The sequence below is a fragment of the Perca fluviatilis genome, chromosome 1 (genome assembly GCF_010015445.1).
Source record: "Perca fluviatilis chromosome 1, GENO_Pfluv_1.0, whole genome shotgun sequence".
NCBI lineage: Eukaryota > Metazoa > Chordata > Actinopteri > Perciformes > Percidae > Perca > Perca fluviatilis.
In genome coordinates this window covers 19,834,529-19,853,411 of record NC_053112.1, presented here as the reverse complement: position 1 = coordinate 19,853,411, position 18,883 = coordinate 19,834,529, and the positions used below count along the sequence as shown (strand labels likewise).

The following is an 18,883-nucleotide window of genomic DNA, read 5'->3' as shown; positions in this document are numbered from 1 at the left end:
TAAAGTGGCTGTAACTCAGAGAATCTGTTTACATTAATGTTATTGAATTTTATCTCTTTGTTTGGCGAAATTCAGTTTCATTTTTTATTATGGGGTTTCCTTTTTCTTTTTCTTTTAATAAACAAAGTCAAACTGTCCTTAAAGTGGCGGAAGGAAACATACTCACTGATGTGAGGCAGATTTTCTAGTGACCCATTTAAGGCCTCACTGTCCTACCAAAATGTCATCCATCTTGTCCATTTCAGTTGAACCACCTGTTGCATGCTGAACTGCATGACTGCCCTCATGCAAGCTACAACACGCATCATTTATTTACCTTATGTTGTCTGCTTTCTATGTCAAAAGTATAAAGCACAACTGAACATGGGCAATATTTTATATTTTATTCTCCCGGCAATGTTCAAAATGCTACATCAGTCTTAAAGAAATGCTCAATAAAGTTACTGTAGACTCTGAATTACATCGTTGTCTTCTTTTTATTTCTTATTATGTTAAAAGGTTAAGGTGTTACAGTACAGTGCAACCTTGTTACAATGCAAAAAACATATCTATAACTTGTATTTACTATATTTTGTTTCCCAAGAACAATCAGTTTTCCTCAGAGATAAATTTGTGTTTCTTTCAGTTTGACATAAACATTTTATTTTTAGCTATAGATACGTGGCTCTGATTTTCTGGATTAAATTGCCATGGCAGTATTGGTTTGACACTCCCAAAGGGTAACAAATCATACTTTGTATCACTATGTTAACTACATACTTTTATTTGTTTATATGTTTTCATAAATTCAGTGTTTTTGTCCAAATAAAGAAAATGAAAATAATCTTATTCTCCATAAAATGTACCCCCAACTATGCTCTATATCTTGCAAAGTGAAAAATGTGTGTTTAAATGTGTTTATGTGATAAAAGATTTGTAAACTGTAATGTAAGACTGTACATAAGCTCCTGTGTGTAGTCAGCACATTGTTTAACCTCAACACAACTTATATTCTCAGACTTAGACTATGTCATTTTAAATCGTTATTGCTGTAAAGGATCGTGTGAATGTGAGAAATGTGTGCATGAATGAGAAATATATAAGAATTCAGTCTTGACCAGTTTGAATACCATGACAAATGGTAAAATGCTTTTGTATTTCCCTTGTACATTATGCAAGTATGGAATCATATATACTACTTCAATTGTGTATTATAATGAAGAAAAAAACCCATCTATCATTCAACTCTGTATAAAGTGTTATATGATCAAATAAATTAAACCTCAAATTTTCCATGTTGGTGTTTGGAGTTGATGGTAACTTTTGGGTAGGTTTAGAAACTTTTTTAAATAAAAAAAAATGGTTTGAAACATGTCATAATTTCTAATTTATTTAGGTAAAGTAGAGTTCTAATGATTACTATAGTTGTATTATTACTTATACAGAATAAATACACAATAAAGTTATGCATCACTGTATTTCTGGGGTCATAGGACATTTTAACACCACTTCAAAAGTTAGGTCACTTTACCTCACAGGCTCCCTCACGACACCGATCAGATTTGCAGTGTCATATATCAGGATGGGATCCACTTTACTTTGACACAAGCCTCTTACAGCAGCATGCGTGGCCCGCTGCCATGATCAGCCTGATGCAACAGGGATTCACTGGACACCTGTGGACAACCAACAATGGTCACGCTCACTTGTCTGCTTTCTATCTGCGTTTCTGTTCACTGACAACTGAGGATATTCACTCACTGTTTATTATTATTGAAATTGTTAAGAGGATAACCCCTTGAGATGAAGCATCTCGTTTTCGAGGGGGTCCTCAACGCACTGTACTGCCATCCAATTAAATTAGATAAGAACAAGCTTGGGAATCCATTCAGCCATCATAACCTCAACTTATCTTTAGAAAATACTTTTTACACAGAATGAGGACTGTTGATCTTGTGAATATATTAGACTTTAAGACTGACTCAAAAAAATATGAAGTATCCATATTTTTGTATCCAACCGGTTTATATGAACCATTGATCATTCAGTAGAAGTGAATGGCAGATATGATCAAATCCAACGAATAAAAGGGGAAGCTAACGATTTAACCCTTGTGTGGTATTCATCTTTTTGTTACACAGCCAATGTTCCCGGGTCTGGTGGAGCCACCACATAGTTAGGCTTTTAAATCCACACAGCCATAACAATTTATGTAAAAATACTTAACAGATGTTTACTTTAGCTCAATTACCAATGATATATACATAATTTATGGTTCATATTTGCCATTTACCCCTGTGAGATTACATTTATGATCATATGATCATTTTGGTTTTTTGTGAGAAAACAATTCAATTATAAAAAAAAAATAGAAACAAGATTTTTGATCATTATTGGTGTATTTCAAACACTCGGGTCCAGTTGACCCGAACACCTCAAATGTAATTAAAAGTAATGTGTAGGGGGGTGCAGGGGCGGACTGGGACAAAATTTCAGCCCTGGCACTGTAGCCACACCAGCCCACATTACCACGCCCATGCAGCCCCACCCACCGAGACTTGCATTCACTAATTACATTTGTGTACAGATGGTGAAATAATATAAGCAGTACCTTATGTAAAAGATTTTTAAACATTTAATGTAAGTAAATGGCAAACAATGCTTACTACTTTTTAAAGAGCACACGTTTATAACAAATGTACACATACTGTCGGTTTGTATGCTGTTACTGTCATTCTCTACAGTATGTTGTTCTTTGTTGTCACTGTCTGTTTGATTGTCCGTGTTTCTCTCTGTTGACACTGTACATATTGTCTGTCTGGTTCTCCATCTTTTCATCTGTTTTAACTCTCTATTTCTGCAATTTAAATATGTGTTTATGGCTGTGATATGTTTCAGGGGTTTTCCTTGCTCAGAATTGGCCTTTTGGGGAACACATAAAGTTTTGAGGGTAAAAGACTTCAATTCCTGCATTCTGATACATTTTTAGGCACCAATTTATGGTAAAAAACGTCTATATTTATGGCAAGGAAATCACGAAATTCTGGTGGCAGCTAACAATTCAAAATACAAAATATAATGGAATATTATTATATTCATTAGTCCAGTAAGGAGGCTTTCACATCTGGGACATGGGCCGGATATGACAACACTTGACCCCAAAGTCCAGTTGTTTAATTAACATGAACAGGGCTATATGGTCAAGGAGCACGTTTTGCTCCCAAGTTGAAAAATGTAGGATTGACTTACATAGGCTACTGCTTTTACTGCTAAATTGTATAATAACACAAACATGTTATGGATACAAAACGTTGCAGACTGGCCAAATGCTTAATATTTATTATTAATATAATATAATATAGTATTATAATAATAATAATAATAATAATAATTATTATTATTATTATTATTATTATTATTGTTATTATTATTATAACCATAGTGAAATCGTGCACGAAATCGTGTACCGTGTGCAGTCATTGAAAATAAGTTATTTGTTATGTTCTTCACAGAAAATTAGCCAATGAGTTTGAGTTAGAAGAAATAATAAATAGCATAATTTTTCTTTTAGCAAACATTGAAAACGGGTCCCACAGACCCGAACAACACACCCCAGACCCCAGCAGAAGGTGGCGGTAATGCACCTAAAACTTTAAAATAAAGAAAGGAAGAAGATGAAGAAGCCACCGGAAGCATGCAACTGTCAGCTTTGGTAACAACCATATACTGTCTATGGTAACAACAGTCCAACGCTGCATTTTTAATGGAACAAAACAAGACCGGTCTGTAGAGCCATTTCATACATTGCTATGTGGTGATCGCTGTTTGAGAGAGCAGCATGGATCCGTCTGAGTCCGAGGGAGTGGAAGCTGCCGGTCCCGCCCCAGAACAGAGTCCCAAACCCGAGCTTTCTGCAGCGATGCGGGCTAAAATCGAGCGGAACCGGCAGCGCGCGTTGATGCTCCGGCAAGCCCGACTAGCGAGTCGCCCTTTGTCCGCTGTGGAGGGCGCAACTTCGGCCAAAGTCTCCAAGACCATCGACTCCGGTGCCGGCTTCTTTATCGAGGAGGAGGAGGAGGATAAAGAGGAAGAGCAGAGGACCAGGAAGGTTGTGCATCAGCCAGGTGTGTGTCTGTGTGTTGGATGACTCGAGTGCGTGCATGCATGCATGCATATTTACATGTGTGTTAAGTGTGGGTGTGTTTTGTTTCCAGCTCCAGTGATCGAGCCAGACTACCTGGTGTGCGATGATTGTCAAAAACCCTTTATGGACTCGTACCTCAGCAACAGCTTTGACCTGGCTGTCTGTGACAAGTGCAGGTACACACACACACACACACACACACACACACACACACACACACACACACACACACACACACACACACACACACACACACACACACACACACACACATACACACAGACAGACTTTATGAGCGTGAAATCCAAATATAGTAGCCTAGTTTTATGCAGCTTTTGGAAAAGCATAACATGTCTAAAGAAGTCATTAGAGTTTTGAATTCGACACATTTTACATTGTAATGCAGATTTCTGTTATTTTTTTCAGAGAAAAAGTTGGAAAGTATACGTATATAAATTCACAGGTTCCCCCAATATCTGAAAGAATATGGCATTAGGTTTTTTTTTTCTTAAGGTGTATTATGTCCTATTATTATGCAGGCCGAGGGGCGGATTGGCCATCTGGCAATTCTGGCAAATGCCAGAGGGGCCGGACCATATTTTTAAATGGGGGCCTGTCAGTTTTTTTTTTTTTAAATATACAAATAAATTGTCTTTACAGGCCGACAGCGCATAGGACGGGTTTTTATCGCTTGCACGATTTCACTATGGTTATAATAATAATAATAATAATAATAATAATATTATATAATATTATATTATATTATATTAATAATAATAATAATAATAATAATAATAGTTAATAATAATATTAAGCATTTGACCAGTCTGCAACGTTTTGTATCCATAACATGTTTGTGTTATTATACAATTTAGCAGTAAAAGCAGTAGCCTATGTAAGTCAATCCTACATTTTTCAACTTGGGAGCAAAACGTGCTCCTTGACCATATAGCCCTGTTCATGTTAATTAAACAACTGGACTTTGGGGTCAAGTGTTGTCATATCCGACCCATGTCCCAGATGTGAAAGCCTCCTTACTGGACTAATGAATATAATAATATTCCATTATATTTTGTATTTTGAATTGTTAGCTGCCACCAGAATTTTGTGATTTCCTTGCCATAAATATAGACGTTTTTACCATAAATTGGTGCCTAAAAATGTATCAGAATGCAGGAATTGAAGTCTTTTACCCTCAAAACTTTATGTGTTCCCCCCAAAGGCCAATTCTGAGCAAAGAAAAACCCTGAAGTATATCACAGCCATAAACACATATTTAAATTGCAGAAATAGAGAGTTAAAACAGATGAAAAGATGGAGAACCAGACAGACAATATGTACAGTGTCAACAGAGAGAAACATGGACAAGCGAACAGACAGTGACAACAAAGGACAACATACTGTAGAGAATGACAGTAACAGCATACAAACCGACAGTATGTGTACATTTGTTATAAACGTGTGCTCTTTAAAAAGTAGTAAGCATTGTTTGCCAGTTACTTACATTAAATGTTTAAAAATCTTTTACATAAGGTACTGCTTATATTATTTCACCATCTATACACAAATGTAATTAGTAAATGCACGTGTCCGTGGGTGGGGCTGCATGGGCGTGGTAATGTGGGCTGGTGTGGCTACAGTGCCAGGGCTGAAATTTTGTTCCAGTCTGCCCCTGCGCAGGCCTGCCCAGCATTCCTGTATATGATGGTAGGATAACATATTTTGGATATTGTATGCTAATTTTACATTATAATATGCATTTATCTGTTAAAAGCATAAAGTTATGTTATGTAGAAGGCCGTGCCTGATTAAAAGGGTTAAGGTTAATGTAATGTGCCAAAAATATGTGGTTTTCATCACCGATGGATTTCATGTTAAACCTCTAATTTTCTGGTCATTTAGTTGTATTAAATCTATGAGTAGTGATGTTTAATCAAAGATCGATGAGAGAACCAGCACTTCAGGGAAGTATTAAAACTTCTGAAACCTGCAGATACCCATGGCTTATTGAGGAGTCTTCTGTGTCTCTTCAGATCATATTTTTATTTATTTTTTTACAATCACGGCTGAAAAAACAATCAAATGAATTAACAGTGGAAGCCTCTTTCCCCCTCAGAGACAACGAGGAAAAGCATAAGCTGATCTCTAGAACTGAGGCCAAGCAGCACTACCTGCTGAAGGACTGTGACCTGGACAACAGAGAGCCTCCGCTCAGGTTTATACTAAAGAAAAACCCTCATAACTCACACTGGGGAGACATGAAGCTCTACCTCAAACTACAGGTGTGTGTGTGTGTGTGTGTGTGTGTGTTTGTGTGTTTGTGTGTGTGTGTGTGTGTGTGTGTGTGTGTGTGTGTGTGTGTGTGTGTGTGTGTGTGTGTGTGTGTGTGTGTGTGTGTGTGTGTGTGTGTGTGTGTGTGTGTGTGTGTGTGTGTGTGTGTGATATTACAACTCTAAATAATAATTTAACTTTCTTTGTCTTTGCTGTATTTCCATCTGTTTTGTCCTTCTTGTTGAAGGCCACGTGTGGCTGCCAAGACAACATTATAAAAAATCCTAAATGTTAAGAACTATATCGATTGAGATAAAAAATAACTAAAGCAAGCTTTTATTGCAATATAGTTTTAAATATGTGTCTGTAAAGTCAGTAGATGTGTAGGAATGATGATTAATCAATCAATCAATTAGTCAATCATCAGACATTGCAAATTGTAAATTGAATAACTTTTGTTTTAACTGTTGCGTTGACAAATTAGACATTTGGAAACTAGAGGGCCTTGGGCTCTTGGACATTTTGTTGTTTTCGAACATTTTATAGACTAAATAATCAATTAATCCGAAAATAAGTTGATAAATCGTTAGTTGCAGCTCTAAATCAGTCGCAAACATTTTGGTCAAATGCAAAATAATCCCTCCTTGTTTTGTATGTTTTAATGAGTCTATGCGAACTATGCACTTGTGTGTTACCCAGGTGGAGAAGAGATGTATGGAGGTGTGGGGCTCAGAGGAGGCCCTGCAGGAGGCCAAAGAGACGAGGGAAGAGAACAAAGAGGTGCAGAAACAAAAACGCTTCAACAAGAAGGTCAAAGGTTGGTTTTCTGTTAGAGCCCAAATAACAAGTCTGTTACATCACGCATTGTGTAAACATCAACATTTGAATGTGGGACGAGCGTCCTCTCGATAAACTCTGGACGTGTGGATGTTACATATATCTGTGTTTGGGTGTCAGAGCTGCGCAGGGCGGTGAGGAGCAGTATGTGGACCAAAAACACCAGCGTCCACCAGCATCAGTACGGACCAGAGGAGGTGGTGGATCCGGAGGAGGACCTCTACAAGAAAACCTGCACCACCTGCGGACAGGAACTCACCTACGAGAAGATGTAGACACTCTCACACACCAGCACTGACTGCTTACAGGTTCAGTCTACAAGGAGATGATGTTTGGCAGCGATGGTCAAATGAAGCTTCACGAACCACTGTGTTTACTTTCTGAGCTCACTAGATGCCGCTCTCTGTTCAACAAAGGGTTGAAAACGCACTGAACTGCCATTCCTTTAAAGTGATGGTTCGGAGTAATTTCACCCTAGGGTCTTTTGCACCATGACCCCGAGCCAAGAAGCTTCATTTGACCATCACTAATGTTTGGTGCTTCTGTTGGGAACCACGCCTCTCACAAATCCTCCAGCTGTGTTCCTTCTGTCTGGATTACTAGTGCTATTTTTTCATAAAACACTCCATCCTGATCACATACAAGGGGCCAAAATCTCCTGTGTGTCACTGGCAGGTTGTTATAGGTCAGACGTAGTTTCTATTTTCAACAGCTGTTACTGACCTCAGCTTGAACTACTGTATACTTATAGCAGATTGCCTTTTCGGTCCACTGCCTATTGCAACACTTCCTGTTACTTTTGTAGCATGCAGAGATTCACTCTGACAAATGGAGGAAGGCACGATATTGAAACTTGAAAATACCATCTTGCTTAAAATAGTGAAGTAGTGTGGGGCCAACCGTATGACTGGAACAGAACTGACCAGTAAGATACAATTTTTTTAGTATTTCATGTTTTTTCACACAAGTCACATGTACCGTGATGTGTTCACTGTCATGATATCAAGCCTATGTTGAACTTCACTTCTCATCGCCTTTGTGGCCTTATTGAAGTCGCCAGCATCAGCTCCGGACTCGTCTCTCACCACTCGCTCTATAACATCAGTTTCCAAATTATAATCAAAGACATTCATCTTTCATCTATTCTTGGACAAAAAGGTATCGATACATAGACCTCAGTCAGAAGTCGTTCAGACAGGAGATACCTGATGAGGACTATTTCTATGAACTTGATACTTGGTGTCAGCTGTAAAGAGACGAGCTGTCATTGTCCAGATATTCACTCTACTAATCATGCTACAATGAGACTGAAAGTGTGTAAAACATGTTTACATCTTTGTAAAATTAATTTATGTCATGTAAAAGTTCATATAAATGTCTCGGTCTAGCTTTGCCTCTTCCATTCATCAAAAATAAATGTATTTTTGAGACTTAGTGGAAAGTCTTCAAATAAAAAATTCATAAGCAGTGTGTAGACATTTTTAATTAAACAGTCAGTTTGCATTTTCTATTTATTTGTACTACTACTACTGTAATACACAGATTTTTAGGTATGCTTTTTTAATGACATAATATTCCATAATTTTGTTTCTCATATTTCTTACTATTAAAGAAATTTAAGCTACTTTGTCAAAATTAAACCCAGGTTTGTGTTTTTTTATTTTTTTATTTATAGGGTTTATTTTGTACACTCTTGCTTTTAAAAAGGCTTCACAGCCTGGCAGTTGAGGCTGCTGTAAACCCCAGCAGTCTCAAGTTTGTAGAAAGCATCACAGTGTAAATTATTCTCTCCTGACATGTCCACAGAGACGATCTTAAACATCTCATATGGAGGAATCAGTACTTCGTCCTCGTCAGAGTCAAACTCTGAATAGGACTTGAGATAGGCGCCGAAACGTGTGTGTATCTCGAAGCAGGTCCTCCGTCCAAACTGATGCAGGTCCTTGCTGAGGGAGCTGGAGGCGAATGAGCCGAAGCGAATGGTTTGTCCAAACTCCCCGCTGAAGAGCAGTTTGCTTCTCCTGTAGGTGGTGTAGCAGCTTCTTTGGTTAAGTTTTAGGAGCCGGATGGCGTCAGACAGCAGGAAGTGGAGGGCATGGAATCCAAACGAGGTTTTGTAGGAAGCCTTCCCCCTGCGGACTGCTCGGTTTAAGTCGTTATATGACGCCGCTGTGTAGGCACACAGAGCCCTGAAGTGATTCCAGGACAGCAGGTCATAGATGTCCTTATTCTTCATGGCTTTGAGGGCACAGAGTTTTGTGTATGTGGAGTGCAGACCTTCCCTGGTGCTCCCAGGAAGGTAGTGACGTTTCACTTTGATCAGCATCTTCTCGGAGCAGCCGTAATACATGTCGTCGACAGAGTCTGAAGACAAACTCAGAGGGATACTGATGAGCCTGGACAGACCGGATGGGACCTGGACAGAGGCAACAGATGCCTTCAGTGAGGTGTTTGCGGTTTCTGCATGGCTAACTGAGTGGAGGTAGCCTCCTGTGGAGAGGATATCTCAACATCCGCCTTTTGGACATCAGAGCTTTTTAAAGTGGCTTTTATGGTATCCTGTTGAGGCAACTGTTAAAAAAAAAAAAAAAAATCTGAACATGTAGTTTTATTGAGGTAATGCATTTAACACAGTATTAAAGCTGGCCACATTGGTTTAAATAGTTTTGATCAACTGAGAGCAGGGTTGTTGCTTCTATTAAAGCTATAGTGTGTAGTTTATATCGCCCCCATGAAGAATTCTAGTAATGTCAACAAAACTGTCTGCGCGTCCACGTGATACAAGCCTTCCGTGATCGCGCACCGCCCCCACCGCAGTTGCTATTAGCCAAGGAGGACACGGAGGATCAAAAAACATGAACTCTTCAGAAGAGGTAATTATCTTCACTTTTCTGCACGTGAATGTCGCCAGACGACACCATTTTCTGAACATAGCCATACTGAGAAATACAGTGAGCGTTGTGTGTAGAAACTCATTTGGCAATGGCTTGAATGTAACGGACGTTCATTAATATCAAAAAGTTACACACTAAAGCTTTAAGGAAACTGAGTTCATGTCCTCCGTAATCTGTCTGGGACTTTGGAGGTCTTCGTCAACATCTTATATTCTACAATGAAATGCTGACATTTAGTGGGTTATTTTAGGCTGTTTCAGTTTTTGTTTACACCTAATAGTTAAATATGGCATGTAGAAGGCTTTAAAAAGGGACTACACTGGACTCTCAAAAAAAAAAAAAAAACTAGAAAAATAATGGAAGTAGGGGAGGCCTGGATATCCTGACTTGTGGTCCCTAGTATGGCTCAAGCTTAAAAAAAAAAATGAATCTGGATCCTACATTTCTCACAATGCAACTAAATTAGACACTCCATGCCTGGTAAATGCCGATGTCTTTTAAATTCCATGCCCCCAGTTTGTAACACAGGTTTGTTGTTATACAGGTTTAGTCCCTAAGCCCAAGCTCCCTGCAGAGCTACAGAAGACATACAACTATTTTCACAGGATTAGTAGTAACTCATGACAACTGACCTTTATTTTGTTTTTGTTACCTGTTCAAATTGTGGGGATAGAACTTTTGCCTCTCAGATCTGGATTAAAAAACATCACTGACCGGCTAGTAAACATGTGATCACGTTACAGGATTTCTTTTGGTTAAAGTCATGGTATTTCAGACTTGCTGCATTTGAAACCATTGAACCAAAGCAACATTTGAAATGTATAATACACTTTACTAACCAGTAAAATATTGTAACATCAGTGGATATTATCGCATGTTACTCTATGTGTCTGTTACCTTACCATCTTTGCATTCAGAAGTCTTATAAAAAGGCAGCAGAGGACAATGAACATCAGCATACTATCCTTCAACATGATTGAAGATCAATACCTAAAAAGAAAGAAATTTACTGTCCCTGCCTATGAAGGAATATAAATCACAGGGCCTTCAAGTGAAAGCAATGCATTAGTCAGATCTGAAATCCATTTGCACCAGATACAGTTTCCTTATAATACAATTTTATTTAAAAAAAAAATCATTCACTATCTCCGAAATAATTAACATTTTCAGTAATGTTCTGCCCCAATAATATCTACTGAAAACAATTCATGATGCGCTAAAACCAAAATGAACTAAACCATCTGAAAAATTACTCCATTTGATCTTACCAGGTGGCGCAGCAGGTGCTTTGACTGTCAGTAAGGTTTTTGGTCTGTATGATGCCAGTCACCTTTTTATAGGAGAGTAGGGGTGGGGTCAATCTAAACCTCTCATGTACCAATCAAGGATTTCCCCAATATTTTTTCGGTCCATTTCATAAACTCCAAAAGATGGCAGGGTCAGCTCTTTAAGTGTGATTCACCCATGCAGATAGTTTTACTTCCACAGGGTTTTAGAAAAGTTTCAGAAAGACCTTCTGTGGTGAGAACTGACAGTAATGGGGACATCTGAGATGTTGCAGTGTAGGCCTATTTAAGGTCACTCTGAGCACTAAAAACTACATTCACCTCTATTGTACTGAAGCAAAGGCAGAAATCTCAGATACCGAAACCTATCTGCATACTTGCTACAAAAGGGTTAATGAAAAGGTTTACTTGGGGAAACCTGACAATCCTGGTCATAGGAAAGTGGGTAGTCCATATTGGGCAGTTGGCATAAGCCCGTTTTTTACAGTTTGAATATCTACAGTTTAGGCTTGGGTGGCCATAACCAGACATGTCATTTTACATCAAGTGGAAAAGTGAAGTTTGCATTTTATCAAGTCAATAAGTGCAACCCAACTTAATGAGAATCACCACTCTGGCTGAAATATATTTAGAGTCTTGGGAAGTCCCTTTAAGGGACTTCCTTAATGAGTCATAGGACAAGAAAGATTTATCCATTTCAGTGTTCCATCTTGCAATGGTTGTAGACCATCCAGAGTTAAGATAACAGGTCTGTGAACAAGCTGTGAACCAGCTTGACTGATTCTTTTAGATCTACTTTTGTTGGCCATGTCTAAACTACAACTTCGTAGCCATATGACCAAAAATAAATTGACTTTCCATTCATAATACATCCTTAATATACTGTAAGTTTATTTATTCAACATGCAATCAAAACTGTCTAAAATTCAAAAGTCCTCTGAACATCAGAAGTCTTGAATACAAATGAGTCATCCGTACTGTCGACCTTAACTCCCACGACGTCATCCTAGGAGAAAAGAAAGTTAAAGTTATATTTGCAAATACAAAGACTACATTTGAGCCCTTATGCAGATTGCCTTTAGTCTGGCTATCACCAGCCTAAACTCATCTTTTAAATTGATCATTAGTCTGAGGAGTCTTCTGTATTTTCTACTGCTAAGAGGTGGGATCAATGGGCATAGTTCAAATGACTACACAATTGGATAGTCCTTCAACCAATCAGACCAATGATCCAGGTGACATAGCAGGTGGCCAGCTTGTTGAATGTAAACAAAAGCTGCTTGGTTGCTTATCATCAGTGTTAATCATGCCCATAGCGTGCCAGGTGGATAAGCCAGTTTGTGATTTGTTCCCACAGATGTGTAATGGAAGCAGGATAGATACTAGGTTTCCAGCCTGAGCTGCAGGGCAAAAAAATCAAAACAGCCAGCAGATTGGGCTGGGTTTACCCAGTCTAGAATCCCTTGCCTTCAGAAATTGAATAAGCTTAATGCAAAGTTTTACATGCATTTTGAAAAAGGTACCTAGATGAAGTTGTATAATTAAGAAACCCATTGAGAATTAGTTTTAAATTGTCAACTTAAAATGTACTCTTAATATGAATGTAGGGAATTTGTCATGTGGTCATCTTACATCACTGAAGTACTTCTCTATAAGGGTACGAGCAGCCTGGTACACTGTTTCATTGTCATGGTTCTGCAGCATCTCAATACGATCCAGTCCTCCCAGCTCTTCAACCAACAGGCAAAGTTTCTCAGTCTCACCAAGCTTCTCTGCTGCCTGAAAAGTCAAGTACAGGCATTGAAATAATCACTCATCTGCCCATTTCAAGTTCTAATGAAAACTGTAGCAGGTTTTAGACTAATTCAGGTGCCAATATCTGAGCTGCTTTTCACCCCCCTTACCATGAAGATGTTGTTGATGGCATCCAGTATGACAAGAATTACTTTAGTGTCTTTGACCTGCAACAAGTTAATGATAGCCTCCAGGGCCCCACACTGAACCAGATGGACCACCTGCTCCACAGTGCCCCCACTGGTGAAGTTGGTCACTGCCCACACTGCCTCCCTTTGAGTTTTGAAGTCACCCTGAGAAAATGTGATTAGTTCCATTTTAAGCATCACTACAGTATGTTCAATGTACAGATGCCCAGAGGATCATCTTGTGATCTACTCACATTTTTTAGCTGCTCCACCAGAGGGGGGAGCAGGCCACAGGTGATGAGCTGTTGGATTTGCCTACATGGTCCTGCAGCGATGTTGGACAATGCCCATGTTGCCTCCTTTTGCACACTGGCCTTTGAGTGCCTCATCAGTTGAGGTAGGACTTTCAGGACTCCTGCATCAACTGCTGCCTGGGTCTGCAGGTCTGAGCCACTCACTATGTTCCCGATTGAGCGGAGGGCAGGGGTCTGGAGCCCAACAAGTAACAGATTTACCATACTTTAGGCAGTGAAAGATTCTTGCTTTTGACCAACTTTAAGAAAAACCTACAAGTGGTCATGCTTTACTAGTTTAAGTTGCCACTTATGCAACAATCACAACATTTACATTGCTAAGGCAGTGATGATCTGGTCATAGCATTACACAGGAATGGCAGATCTTTGACATCTCAAATTTTTTTAAGTCCAGAATGTTTAAAGTAGAGTTGGTGCATTTGAGAACACCCTACCATGACACTAAGCTCCTTGTGGCTCATGAGCTCCACCAGCCGAGAGACAATTCCAGTTTTCACTACAATATCAATACGGTCATTGTCACCGTCTGAAAGGTAGGAAATTGCCCAGCATGCATCAGACAAGATGTCCTTATCGCCAAGATGGAGCAACTGGATCAGAGAGGGAAGCACCTGCAGGCATGACAGTTACATCACATTAATCAACTCACTGGTATTTTGGCACCTTTCTGGACTGGGAATTAATTTGTTACACAGGGTGCCAAGCTTATACACCTGTTAAGACTATTACGGAGCTGTGATTTTACTTACTTGCATGACTGCAGACAAGGGTGGAAACGGGTTCTTATTGCGACACAAGTTGGACAAAGTCCAGGTCAGGTTACGCAGGTAGCCAACCTGGAGTAATAAAAATCATTATGATGCACACAGCAACATTTAGACTTCTGCCCCACAGCTGTGGAAAGTTCAAGGGGAAACTTGACAGATTTTACATATTAAGTCTGTTTACAGGTCTTGGCAGTACTACTGCACGAAAAAAAGCAGAGTCGGACATATTGCTTTTAGAAAAATTTGAGCTTCCCATTTACAGGTTGTAAACTCGTAGACTCTTATCTCTGCTTGAGGCCAACAGTGAGGATACGTTAGTTGCTACTAGCATAACACACCTGAGTTGCATTGTGGGGAATTATGTGCCACATTTTAATTCAAACGTGGTGGGGGCGCAATGTAAACTAGAGTACTAAGCTTTTGTATAAGCTTGTTTTTGAGAGGTTGGGAGTAAATGTTTTATGTAGACAACCTACATAAAAAAAAAAAGTATGTTAGTATACTAATTTAGGGGTTGTACCAGAATAAGTTTACATTGTTCAATTTTCTAAAAACACATTTGTTGTACTGCACATTGCTGCAGCTCCTTTCCCCCGTATGTTGAGCTCTGTTTTGGCTACAGAGTGAGGCATTACACTTCTGTTCAATCTTTGTTGAGTCACACACACGCTCAGTACCTAGGTAAGGACAACTAGCCAGTCAGACGCAGAGTATGAGGGCGTGCCAAACTAGCAGCCAGGTGAGCATTATAACATGTTACAAAGGGATGCACATTTGTCAAGGAAGTAAAGGCTGGACTACAATAGAGCTGTTTGGAGCAGTTTGTGAAGAGTTCTGTTGGAGATGGTAAGACCCTTTGGAGTAGACTCACTTGTAAACCATTAACATGCACAAAAAGATATAACACAATAAAGCAAAGGGAAAAAGCATTATATGAGCACTTTCAAACTTTGCAGAGTTTGTAACATTTAAAGTAATGTCTTTGACAAAGTTCTCAAGCAAAAACAAAAATATAAAAAGTGCACACTTAAGTGTGCAGTTGGAGGCTGGTCTTGTAAAGTTTGGACTTACTGGTGTGTCTGGGCAGATGCGGGCCAGTAAGGCTGGGATAACATTGCACTCAATCAGGACGTCTCGATAAGCTGCACCGTCACCTGTCAAGAATTTAGGTCACGACGTTAGTACAGCAAGCCACAGTGAAATACATGTAGATTCTGTGTCCCTGAGAACTAAGCTCTTTTTACAGCATAAGGCAGACTGCCATTTTAACATTTGAAGACCTGTGCCCGAATCACTTCATAGCTTAATTCCAGTCCAAGTTAATTGACAATCATGTTGTCCCCCCCACCACCTTTTGGAAGCCATTATCGTTGTCTCCATTAAGCATCCTAATTTATCAGTTTTACTAATAAAAATCCATACATGATGGCAATACATGCAGCATGTTACCTGCAATGTTTCCAAGAGCCCAGACAGCCTGTTCACTGATGTGCAACATTGGTGAAGCCAGCAAGGCAATGAAAGCTGGTACCGCCCCATGTTCCACCACCTGAGACACAAATGCACGGTTTAAGCCACCAATAAAACCTGGAAGCCTCTAAAACTGGAGTCCATTTTGTTTGTTTTAATTTCAAGATGTTTGAGGCATAATACTTCATAAGCCCATCTTAACAAGGATCATGACCTGTTACAGTCAAACAGAATTAGTCATCTTAAACATCAGGCTAGCCATGCTTACAGTAATACTATTCACCTGTTGAGTATGCCAAGTAGTTCCAGAGGCAATGTTTGTAAGTGCCCAAGCTGCTTCAAACTGCAGAGTCGGCTCATCATCCATACCCAGAAAGGACACAAAGCGGGACAGCAGACCTGCATCTATGATCTCCTTCATTGGAGGGTTACGCTCCTGAGACAGCAGTTTCCTGAGGGAAGGTTGGATGAAATAGGCTACTTAACATACAGGTCATCTTATTTTTCCTAAATAAGACAACATTACCACCCAATTTCAATGGGTGAAACATTGAGATCAAGTAGCCCAATAACTTTGTGTAACGGTGTTAGAAAAATCATGAAAATGGCAATTACAATCTCCCAGAAGCTCCAGGTGACACCCTCAATTTGCTGCTCCCCCCAAACAAAAAAAAAACAATCAATTTATCATTTGGGCAATAAGTGGAACCACAGCAATTGCATCTTCTGCAACAAATCAGTGGCTTATATAAAGATAAAGCAATGAACCCTCACCTGGCTGCCTGACAGCCTCGGGTTTGGGACTCCATGCAGTCAGAGTTGACGTCCTTAATGATTTCATCAAGCGGTAAAACGGCCACCTAAATGACAGATACACAGTTAGAGGCTGCACTAGTTTGAACCATAGACCGTATATAAAGACAAAGTTTGAACAAACTTGTTAAAAGGTCACTGAACTTACCATGTCATTGGAGATGTAGTCGAGGGCATCCTCGTCCGGGAGAGACGACAGCGTGAGGTTTCTTCTCTTCAGGAAATTTTCATCCTTGTGAGCTTTGCGCAGCTCCACGCACACCGAGATCCTTTTCTCTCGAAGTTTCTGCAAGAGGCCGAGACGCAGTGTCGGTAAAAAGTATTAGTACGTAAGACCTTGGAAATTAAACATCAACTTACTGCTGGATCTTTGCCCTTGTTCTTGAATTTGGAGAGTCGCTCCTCGACAACGTTCTTGGTGGGCATGGTGGACTTCTCTGCTTGACTCAGACCGATGAAATCGTAAGGAAACAGGCCACAGGGATGTTATAAGGGGGAGAGCCGCCGCAGGTGAATCTAATTAGCTGTGATTGCAGCACGTGAAGCTGGGCGCGTTTCTAACAAGTAACCAAAGAGCCTTTCCTCCAGTGAGGAACTCCTGCGAACACCTTTCTTTGCAGTAGCCTAAGTGTAAGAAGAATGGTAATTTTTATGTATTTTTGTATTAGCCTACTTGTTGTAGCCTACTGTTCAATCTACTGCAGTCAAGCCAGCCTCCACTTCAAAATGAGCGGTCAAACTAGCCACCCCTATATTTCGCGGTGCGCGTATACACTTGCTATTACGGTGAGACCGTCAAAACTAAAAACAGGGAATTTTCCGACGAAGGCAATTTCCCATTCATTTATTCTGTCTGCCTGCCTGTCTGTCTGTCTGTCAGAAAGAGAGAAAGAAAGATTTTAGCACACCTCACAACCTGTCATTGCATGATATGCTGAATTCCAAAATAAGAGCCCCCCCAAAACTCATATATGCGCTGTTTTGTCTACACATTCAGAAAATTATAAAAATAAAAGTCCTAGCTTCCACAGACCAATTTCACATCAGATGGAGAGGACACCTTCTCAAGGTGTGATCTACAATGTTTCAGGACATTCTGATGTTGTTTTCCAAAATAAGAGCCCCCCAAAACTCATATATACGCTGTTTTGTCTACACATTCAGAAAATCATAAAAATAAAAGTCCTAGCTTCCACAGACCAATTTCACATCAGATGGAGAGGACACCTTCTCAAGGTGTGATCTACAATGTTTCAGGACATTCTGATTTTGTTTTACAAAATAAGAGCCCCCCAAAACTCATATATATGCTGTTTTGTCTACACATTCAGAAAATTATAAAAATAAAAGTCCTAGCTTCCACAGACCAATTTCACATCAGATGGAGAGGACACCTTCTCAAGGTGTGATCTACAATGTTTCAGGACATTCTGATTTTGTTTTACAAAATAAGAGCCCCCCAAAACTCATATATATGCTGTTTTGTCTACACATTCAGAAAATTATAAAAATAAAAGTCCTAGCTTCCACAGACCAATTTCACATCAGATGGAGAGGACACCTTCTCAAGGTGTCAACTACAATGTTTCAGGACATTCTGATTTTGTTTTACAAAATAAGAGCCCCCCAAAACTCATATATATGCTGTTTTGTCTACACATTCAGAAAATTATAAAAATAAAAGTCCTAGCTTCCACAGACCAATTTCACATCAGATGGAGAGGACACCTTCTCAAGGTGTCAACTACAATGTTTCAGGACATTCTGATGTTGTTTTCCAAAATAAGAGCCCCCCAAAACTCATATATATACGCTTTTTGTCTACACATTCAGAAAATTATAAAAATAAAAGTCCTAGCTTCCACAGACCAATTTCACATCAGATGGAGAGGGACACCTTATCAAGGTGTGATCAACAATGTTTCAGGACATTCTGATGTTGTTTTCCAAAATAAGAGCCCCCAAAAACTCATATAACGCTTGTTTTGTCTACACATTCAGAAAATCATAAAAATAAAAGTCCTAGCTTCCACAGACCAATTTCACATCAGATGGAGAGGACACCTTCTCAAGGTGTGATCTACAATGTTTCAGGACATTCTGATTTTGTTTTACAAAATAAGAGCCCCCCAAAACTCATATATATGCTGTTTTGTCTACACATTCAGAAAATTATAAAAATAAAA

General features: G+C 39.4%; 2 protein-coding genes and 1 pseudogene across 2 annotated transcripts; 1 reads left to right on the top strand and 2 right to left on the bottom strand.

Annotated features, from left to right (window-relative positions):
* The first annotated feature begins 3,637 nt into the window (after positions 1-3,637).
* xpa (xeroderma pigmentosum, complementation group A) lies at positions 3,638-8,698 on the top strand. The gene is made up of 5 exons (XM_039814488.1): positions 3,638-4,103; positions 4,194-4,299; positions 6,240-6,405; positions 7,094-7,211; positions 7,352-8,698. The coding sequence occupies exons 1-5, from the start codon at positions 3,818-3,820 to the stop codon at positions 7,504-7,506; spliced, it is 831 nt and encodes a 276-aa protein (XP_039670422.1). The 5' UTR covers positions 3,638-3,817; the 3' UTR covers positions 7,507-8,698.
* A 232-nt stretch (positions 8,699-8,930) lies between these two features.
* Positions 8,931-12,168, bottom strand: LOC120560520 (annotated as a pseudogene).
* Positions 12,169-12,278: 110 nt separating this feature from the next.
* On the bottom strand, positions 12,279-17,191 carry kpna7 (karyopherin alpha 7 (importin alpha 8)). The gene is made up of 12 exons (XM_039803043.1): positions 17,058-17,191; positions 16,846-16,983; positions 16,659-16,744; positions 16,168-16,336; positions 15,864-15,963; positions 15,486-15,568; positions 14,397-14,483; positions 14,082-14,258; positions 13,588-13,821; positions 13,316-13,498; positions 13,044-13,190; positions 12,279-12,417 (listed from the first exon to the last, which is right to left on the bottom strand). The coding sequence occupies exons 1-12, from the start codon at positions 17,121-17,123 to the stop codon at positions 12,331-12,333; spliced, it is 1,557 nt and encodes a 518-aa protein (XP_039658977.1). The 5' UTR covers positions 17,124-17,191; the 3' UTR covers positions 12,279-12,330.
* Positions 17,192-18,883: the final 1,692 nt, after the last annotated feature.